This window comes from Neolamprologus multifasciatus, chromosome 9 (genome assembly GCF_963576455.1).
Source record: "Neolamprologus multifasciatus chromosome 9, fNeoMul1.2, whole genome shotgun sequence".
NCBI classification, from domain to species: Eukaryota; Metazoa; Chordata; class Actinopteri; order Cichliformes; family Cichlidae; genus Neolamprologus; species Neolamprologus multifasciatus.
In genome coordinates, this window is record NC_140447.1 from 1,876,044 (window position 1) to 1,885,860 (window position 9,817).

The 9,817-nt window shown below is 37.1% G+C and overlaps 1 protein-coding gene across 4 annotated transcripts; it reads right to left on the bottom strand.

Moving 5' to 3' along the window:
• Window positions 1-242: 242 nt before the first annotated feature.
• LOC146510756 (uncharacterized) lies at window positions 243-9,085 on the bottom strand. Of its 4 annotated transcripts, XM_085173290.1 has the most exons (8): window positions 8,796-9,085; window positions 8,350-8,417; window positions 7,887-7,955; window positions 7,428-7,499; window positions 3,392-4,406; window positions 2,605-2,757; window positions 2,157-2,246; window positions 243-1,680 (listed from the first exon to the last, which is right to left on the bottom strand). In XM_085173290.1, the coding sequence occupies exons 5-8, from the start codon at window positions 4,394-4,396 to the stop codon at window positions 1,372-1,374; spliced, it is 1,557 nt and encodes a 518-aa protein (XP_085029416.1). In that variant the 5' UTR covers window positions 4,397-4,406; window positions 7,428-7,499; window positions 7,887-7,955; window positions 8,350-8,417; window positions 8,796-9,085; the 3' UTR covers window positions 243-1,371. The 4 variants fall into 4 exon arrangements, with proteins under 4 accessions (XP_085029416.1, XP_085029417.1, XP_085029418.1 ...); XM_085173291.1 differs by having other exon boundaries at window positions 3,392-7,499; XM_085173292.1 differs by having other exon boundaries at window positions 7,428-7,955.
• Window positions 9,086-9,817: the final 732 nt, after the last annotated feature.

The window sequence follows — 9,817 nt, forward strand, 5'->3', positions numbered from 1 at the left end:
ATAATAATAATAATAATAATAATAATAATTAAGTAGCATTATTAGTATTTATATACAGTCCCGATCAAAAGACCACTTGAAAAATGGCAAAAAATCATATTTTGCTTTTTCGCATCTTAACAAGGTTCCAAGTAGAACTTCAACATGCAACAAGAAGAAATTTGAAAAAAAATGTGAGCACGCAATGTATTGAAAACAACGCTTAAACTGAAACAGGCTGTTTTTAAAGAATATACACTACACTGAAAAAAAGAGCATGTTAGATTTACTTAATTCAATGGTGGACATTTGTTGCACACAGATGCTTTGCTTTGGCAGCAAATGAAAAAATTGCGTTAAATTAACACAAGTTATTCGCTTTCAATAAACCTATAAATTTTGTGTTAATAAAATGTGAATGAGACATGTTCTGCTGAAGTAATTTGAGGTCTTGGAATATTTTATTCTTTCATAATTTTCTCACTTTAATCCAACACTATTGAGTAACTTTTACCCAACACTAATTGGTCACTTAAATACTACACGTTATCTTCGTTTAACAATTTGTTATTATATTCTAGTATCAAGTACACATTTTTTAATGTAAGCTTTATAACATATCGCACTGTTCTCTTTCAAGAATGTAACCTGAGTGGAGAGAAAAAAAAAACTAAACTAAAAGGTCTAATATCTATGCCATGATTGACTTGACAAAACACAGAAAAACACAGGTTACCTTTTTGAAAGAGAACAGTAATACAAAAAATTCTGCTTAAGGTTTTAAGATTAAATGAACAATTACAATTGTAAATAATTTAACATAATGTTAGTTACCATTAACTCTAAAATTACTGGATTGGGAAACACCTACCTATTAACCTTATCATTAACATTATGCATTTTGCCCTAATTACTAAAAAAAGAAAAAAATACCACTTGCAAGTCAAAACCTTTATTAAAGAGCCACAGAAATAACAGTGATAGAGTGACTTAAAAAAAATTAACAAATACGAAAAAAAGTTTCAAAATTCTAGCAATGATCATACTGCAACATCTTGGTTTAAAACAAAACCATCAAAGCAATCTTACACCAACTGAATTAAACCTAAAATGTTGTTTCACACAGCCATGATGGGACTATTTGGGGGGGGGGGGGGGGGGGGATAACCCTACATTTCTTCACTTTTAAAAACAAATAAACAAAAATCTAAAAATGCTGCCAATTACAAAACTTGAGCAGAGAGCAAAACCAAGCCAGGCCCCATCTATATGGAATTTACAAAGCACACAATAGTGAACACTGATTTGTCGTTGATATCGTACCTCCAAAATGCGAACAAGAACAAGTGAGAGAGCAAACCACCTCACATGCAGAGCAACAGTGAACTTTCTTTACATGAGCAGTTTTGTCTTTAAATTTTGGGCTTTTCTTGAGAGCTGAGTTGCATCCAATTCCATTACCACCTTCTGAATGACCTCAAAGGTGTAGCGGAGCTGTGATGGGTAACTCATGTTCAACGAGTAAAAGAGTCCAAAAAGCATGGCAACTGCAAGGGCCACACTATCCAAATCCTGAAGAACCACCACACCCTCGATGATGATGCCAACATCAGGACAGTCATTGCCTGGCGTATCTCTGGAGACATAAATGCCCACCGTTGTTTTCTCTATAGCAGTCAGTGCAGTGGCCTCGGTCATGTCCTGGTTAAAGATAAAACATTTCTTTAAGATTCCTTTTTTAGACAAATCCTCTTTTTTATATGCAGTGCCCTGTCATGCTGCCATTCATGATCTGTTTCTAAAAGAAAAAGACAACAACAAATAGAACACACACACACACACACACACACAGGTTTGTTTGTTTTTTATTTCAAATGAAGGGCATTCAAGGTCTACATTAGTCTTTTGTTAGAAAGACATTGGGCCACCAGCAAGCCAGGTTATGTCACTCAGAAGAATTTAGATTTTCTTTCAGCCTCACAGTTGGGCAATTTTTTTTTCAAACAAAGGGGATGTAGCGAACAAGTTTAACCTTTTGTTTTAATCTCAGTGTTAGAATCTCTTTGCCATATTATTAAAGAGGACTACTAGGCCTGCCTAGTCCAAGGAGAATTAAATGGCTATCTGAATACATTTTGAAATGTTGCAAAGCCACAATCTACTCATAAAACACTCACCATGTACTCCTGCACCAAGATGTCAGGATTTTCATTCAGATAGAAGCACAGTCCTTTGATGAGGGACTCCCTTCGAGCATCAATGTCATCCTTAAGAATTATAACAAAGGAAAAAAAAGATAAATTTTCAGTAGCATAGAAGAAAGTGATCAAAGACAAATAATATAGAGTTTTTGAACCAGTCATCAACATGCAACACCAGCAAAACAATTTTCAAAAGTGTGACATGATTTTTAGGGAGTGGACTAAATAGTTTCCAGATCATATAAAAAAGATCAATTTTTCACAGTGGGACACTAAATGCATGACGAAAATGACAGGGTCCTTTCAGTAGAATTGGTACTCACAAGTAAAAGTTGAGCTTTCCAATGGATGCAACGTATAAATCTTTTACTGACCTAATGCAATGCATATACACTTTGTAGTTAAATAATTTAAAAGTTCTTACTGTCATCATGGCAGTTACATCCTTTATCTTCCTGCCCTGCTCCCCTGATCGCGTTGCAAACACTTTCAGGAGACTTTCGGAGAGATAGTCAAGCTGTGACATAAACCTTGACTGTAAAGTCATGGTTGTGATGCGCTTGAACTCTGCGTTTATCTGAAACAACATGAAATTATTTTAAAATAATGGCTGGTATAGAGTATAGTTCTTCATCTGGACTCTGCTATGCAATATATCGACACACAGCCTAATAAAGTCAAGCACTCCCATATGAAAAAGAAATAGAAAAAACTTATTAAAGACTTGCATCAGATTTGGCTTGCTTGATATAGTAAATCACATAAGGCTTATATGATTTACTCATGAAAGTGGCCACTTTCATATATTATTTTAGTAAGTATCCAAAACATACAAGTTTCATTTATATAATTTTTCAAGGGATCTTATATCTGTTTTCTCTCTTGTATGCTTTTCATACAAGTTTCACACAAGACAGATACAAACTTTAGAATATTTATATATATCTTTTCCATATGGACTACCTTTACACATCAACACATCTATGACACAACTAGTTAACCCTCTCGAGGCAGGCGTTGCCGATTTGCAACAGTTAAAAACTAACAACCTGATTACCCCACATACATATTTTATGAGGTTTTTTTTTACTCAGAAGTACCACTGCGGGACTTGGTTGTGCATTAGCAACAAAAACTTAATTTGAGCCTGAGAGGGTTAATGCATTTTTTTATTTTTTTTTTTGCTGTCCTCTTTTCCGCACTTAAATTACCTCTGCTGGGAAGAAAAGAGCCGGCCATCTCTCTTGTACATTTCTGATCATGGGAGCATCAATAATGACTTCTTGTCTTCTCAATGCATATGTTCTGTTCATTTTATCCATGACTGTCTCTCTGTTGTTGCGCCTCTTCACATCGGAAAGGAGTTCAACCCTCATCTTCTCAAGGGACTGTTCACTTTCTCCAAGTGGAAAAGAGGGGCAGTAATCCACTTCACCCCTCTTTGGTCGCTTAACGGCAGAAGCAGGGGAACATTTCTCAGCTGGCTTATTTTTAAAGGAATTCACACATACTTCAGGACATCCTATTTTGCGGAGATGTGTGCGGTAGTTTGATAACTTGTATTTGAGGCTTAACTTCCATCCCGCATAGCCACTGTGTGAGCCTTTTTCTTTTAAACATGGATGCTTCAGGATGAGTGCCTCTGCAACTTGGTCAAACTTACTGTCTGTGAGGTAGACTGTGTGCTTGACTACCTCCTGTATTAAACCCTCCAAAATGTCGGACTTCAGCTTTGGATCAGGGATCAGCAGCATCCCATTTTCTTTGAAAGCTACATGGGCCTGCGCAAGTTTAATTTCAGCATCATATGTGAAACGGGGAATGCAGAACAAATCTGGCCACAAAGACCGTGATGATGTAGACTCTGGAGATGAAAGAATCACGGTGCTGTCACCAGAAGTAGATGTGTCATCAAGAGCACTGGTTGATGGAAAAGAAAATGTGTCTTCACCTTGGTCTTGAGGTTGGAAGGATGTGTATACAATTTTGATTGCCGCTTTGTCTTGGATTTCTTCCATTGAAGTTAAGTTCACAAATTCGTTGTCAAAAAGTGTGTCCATGAACTGCAATCGGAAGGGTTCCATTATTTTGCACTGAGTCTTTATTTCAGCTTCCAGTTCAGCAACAGTTGAAGGCAGACCAGCAGAAATCATGACCCTCTGACTACTGTCTGGTCCAAGGATAACTCTGAGAATAGCTGGAGCTGTCATGGTCATTCTTCACTGTCTGTTAGGAAAGAATAGGAAAATGTAATTACAATCAGTTTTATAACAAACATCATATTTTACCATTATAACACGAATACAACTTAACTCTGGAAAAAAAAACATGTCAACCTCAACTTGTCAAAATTGTAAAGACATTAAGTTAATAACACACAAAAAAACACCAGTTACTGTGCCCAAGGAATCCCATACACATTTATATGTGACAGCAGAGACCGTTTTTTACACCGTGCACACTTTTTCAACAGTCCTTCCTTTTCTTTAATCACATCCACCAGTGCATGATGTTGCCAATTCCATCACCATTTCCCATGCAAACAAGGTTAAACATGGAGTACAACATACTTATCACCCAGCACAATTATTTTTAAATGATCTTACCCAAAGACACAGATTGATCTCTTCAAGGTCACCATCTGCATACCTCCAACTGCATAGGCAGCCAGTGGGTATTCATCAGCCAGTTCAGAGACTTCCACAAGAGCAAGTTCTCGTGCCGGAGATGGAGTCAGCTGAAAGGCTCCATAATGCTCACAATACCATCCACACAGCAGTTTTAACACAAAAAATAGTCCCTGCTGCAAAATGCATATTTGATGGATTTCCCCAAATTCAGGCAAGCCACCACAAGAACCATATGCCACTATCATACCAGGCCTGTATTGTATTCCCTTACTACAAACATTTTTTGCAATGTGTATTTCAGATACAAAAGGATTTCTCTGTTTGAAAGCTTGAGCTAGCTCTTCCTTTAAAACATCTAATGGGACAGTGGATGCTTCTGACACATCCAGCAGTGGTTTATCAATACTTGGAGAGGACAGGTGATAACCAATCATAAACTGATGCTTCACAGCCAAAGACAGAGGGACGTTTTTAAAGCAACTGGTGTGTTTCATAATCTTTTTAAAGAAACTGTGCTTAGCCTCAAATCTGATGGTCCAAAGTCCCACGAGAGGCCCAAAAAGCTGAATTAGTTGTGGGTAATGCTCTATGTAGTGGTGTTTAGGCAGCAATTTGTTGTTAGGAAACACCTCTTGATACCTTTGTCGATGATCTGAAATTTTGCTCTCAAGGAAAGCAATAGACTCTTCACTGTGAACTGGAGAAACCACTAGCTCAACAATCTGTTTTAGATCCAACAAGACCTGCCATACTGGCTCATGTTCAGGGATTTTGGGGCCTATCAGAAATGGAAGTAGTCTTAACAAGCACCAGTTTTCATGGGCATTGCCCCCTATGGTTTTCCTGCTTGAAAGATTTTGTGGCAAAGTATGAGGCTTATTGGTTTTGTCTGTCCACTTGTATGGGAAATGCAATATGGAATTGTTTATATCATCCAAGGAGATATACTTCTTTGATATCAGTAACTTGAGGCAATGTGCTATTTCAACAGGCACAATGCCTTCAAAGAGATCATGGGCAATGTCAGGAGGGTAGCCACTAACAACATGAAAATGAGAAAGTGCTCCAGTAAAAGGACAGCCTCTTTTAACTCCAAAATAGCTAGTGCCACTATCTATGGCTGCTCTGACATGGGTTTCATGTGTTTCTTTTGTTCTGAGAATGAAAGTTCCTGACCTGACCTCATGTGATTGAATGTCTGAAGCAGTTGCTGTACAAAAACGACAAATGAAGGGGCCTGTAAAGTTCTCAACAAAGCCTGCTATTCCATGTGCTCCTAAATTGTCAGCAGCAATAATCTGCACTGTCCCCTTCAGAGATTTGTCCAGTTGAGGGACAAAAATTCCATCAACTTCCAAAGACCTTAGGTCGTGTAATAGGGGCTCTAATACCTTGTCATACCCAAATGATTTTACGTTGTCAGTTTTGCACAAAATGCACAGGAAAATTGAGGATAAATTAGAATGAGAATCTGGAGGTAGATTATTCAGTACCCAGTACACAGCACAAAGTTTGTGAGTTTTGCGGGAGGTGCCCAAAGGGTTACAGACCTCAAAGTCATCAGCATACAAAGTTATGGATAAACTTAGCTCTTCCCCTGAAAACAAAGTATTTTCCTTACAATGCAGACCATCCTTGTAAGACCTGTACAAAATTTCTTTTCCTATCAAAGTCTCCCTTCGTGTTTCATGAATTCTAACTATCTTGTCCACAATATCTTTCCTACTCAGCAGCACTCGCAGGGATTCTAGGATGGGAATATACTGCAATGTTTTGTTTTCTTTCACATCTAAAATATATTCAACTGGTTCAACAACATTAAAATTTTCCTTGTAATATTGATTACGTTGATATGAAGAACTCAATGGCCCACCCTTTTCTATGGCCTTATTTAGAGGATTTGCTAACCACAGAGAAGAAGTGATTTCCTCTATGACAGCTCTGTCAACTTGAAGGTTGTTCTTCTTAAAAATGTCCACTAGAACACCTTCAGCATGAGATTTTGAGAGACAGTCAGTTAAGTGATGAAGTTCTACCAAAAAATCATTAATTGCTCTGCTTGGTACATTAGAAAAATGTTCCAATTTTAATAAAGCTGCTGCCAAACTGTGCTCAATTACATTGGGGAGGTCATGTGAAGCATCAGCACTGCTACCTGGCTGAGCATCCTCACCAATGTGTTCATCAAAGGTACTGGAGGCAGATTCTGGATAAGCAACTGTGTCTGATACTACTATTCCTGGTTTAAGATTTTTTACTGAATAACACCTGAGTTTCCTACTCTTGTGGGATCTAAAAGATCCGAAGACGTTTGTTTTGAATTTGCAGTCCAAAAACATACAAGTTACAACATCATTTTTCTTCAAGTGCGCATTAATGTGAGTCCAGTAATCTCTCTCAGACACAAGATCCTTACAAGAACACAAATGACAGCTAAATGTACATCCCTGTGACTGATGATGACTATTTTTAACAACGTGGCATCTATTCAAATGAATTAATAGTGCATTGCATGTTTTAAAAGTGCATGGACAGCTTGCATGAACACATGGAATACGATTATTATTTCCAAAGTGCCTATGTCTCACTCGATAATGTTTCAGAATATGGGACCTACTTGGAAAAACTGAAGGGCAGGTCTTACATTGCCACATTTACCATGTCACTGCAACACTTCTAGCACCATTCACTGTAAAAGAGAAAATAAAGAAGGGGTGAGGTGTAGTGAGGACAAAATGGTGTTTGATATTTCAAGGATGCATTATTGAATGAAGAGAACAACAATGGGAAGGTATACACAACAGTAAAAGGATGAACCTTTAAATCTAATGATGATTCTCTAAATTACTTATGACAAGCAATTCACAAAGTGTAATATTGATAACCCAATTTTTGGACAGTGTTAAACAAATTACTGATTGCAAAGAGATTGCATAAATGATAGCTGTACTTAGAATTCATATATTTAATAGTGCTTGAGTGTACTGTACTGCATATTTTTTGCATATTATCGGTATCATTAATACCGATTAATTAATTACGAAAACTTTGACAAAATACAATGTCACGTTCTTACCACAACAACTCAAATCCCCGATCCAGCAGCTTACTTCAAGTGAAATGCGAATAGACTTTGTCTCTCAATCTGCAGCAAAAAAAAAAAAAAAAAAAAAAAAAAAAAAAAAAGGCATTGAGGGGCGTAAGCTAACTTAATGCCGCCGATTAATTAGCAGAGGTGGTTTGATAGTCAAAATCTCACCACGGTGCAATACACACTGTTGAATAATGTAACTGAACAGTCATTTTGCAAACTAATTGAAATTCAAGACCAAACAATGTTAGAGTAAAGTTAATTGCAACTTAACGGCTCCTTGTCAAAAAAAAAAAAATTCAAATGAAAACGCGCCACTTCTTTATTTAACGTTACATGGTGACACACTAGACATTAAACCACATTTGGCTGTAATTTTGAAAATACTCATTATCGGTATCATAATTAATTACGAAAACTTTGACAAAATACAATGTCACGTTCTTACCACAACAACTCAAACCCCCGATCCAGCAGCTTACTTCAAGTGAAATGCAATAGACTTTGTCTCTCAATCTGCAGCAAAAAAAAAAAAAAAAAAAAGGCATTGAGGGGCGTAAGCTAACTTAATGCCGCCGATTAATTAGCAGAGGTGGTTTGATAGTCAAAATCTCACCACGGTGCAATACACACTGTTGAATAATGTAACTGAACAGTCATTTTGCAAACTAATTGAAATTCAAGACCAAACAATGTTAGAGTAAAGTTAATTGCAACTTAACGGCTCCTTGTCAAAAAAAAAAAAATTTCAAATGAAAACGCGCCACTTCTTTATTTAACGTTACATGGTGACACACTAGACATTAAACCACATTTGGCTGTAATTTTGAAAATACTCATTCAGAAAATCAACATATATACCAAAAAAAAAAGTAGTGGCAGGCAGCAACTTACCGAAAAAAGTAGTGGCGGGCAGCACAACGTTACTGAGATGGCGGCAGTCCTTACCCACGATCAAAAGAACGCAAGATGAAATCACGTGCGATATCGTAAGATTTGACATTGCTTCATTATTGTCTTACTTCACTTGAACGTGATATGAACAAATTAATGTACCTTCTCTGCATATCGTGTAGTTTCTACACTAAATAGTTACACCTAACCTTAAAACATGAGGCACTTGTGTTAAATACACGCAAGATGCTAATATAAATCCAAGAGATGGCCAGTCTCCTTTTTTCAGTGTATGTCAACAACTGGATATTTTACTTTTCAATATGTTTTTTTTCTGGCAAAAAAGGAACTTTTTAGAAGAATGAAATTACTTCACAATGTGTCTTTGTGCTCACACTCTGCTAGCAGCTTGTTACGTTCATTAGGTACCTTGGAGCAATTTCTTCTTTTTTGTGTGTGTAATTTTGACAAGTACAGGTCATGAGGTCATTTTCACAACCTAAGGATGAAAATTATCTGTCTAAAAAGAAGTTGAAATAAAATAACTCTGACGGTTTTGGTTTCTGGGTTCTACGTTAGTTCAGTCAATGGCACATTTCTTGTGATGTAATCAGTGATTATTTATTTATTAACAGCCCAGAACCTAAGGCAACACAATTTGAAATACCACATATGGAATTATGGAGTAAACAAGTGTGAAACACAAATATTTTACATTTAGACTCTTTATGTTATGCACATTTTAGATAGATCTGCAAACTCACTTTAAATTAGTATCCAGGAATCCTTATAAGAGGCTCTACATATGCTTGCAACCTAATTTCCATTTGTACTTCATCTCATCCCATGCCAAATCAGCAGGGTAATTTTGGAGCCCGGGTCTCCAGCACTCCAACATGCTGCTTCTTTGTGAACAAAACTCACAGATGCTCATGGTCCTGGCATGCTGAGGAAGCGACGATCCTCTAAGTTCAGCCCAGACTGTCAGAGGACATTGCGGTACCTCACGCTGTTATAAATGG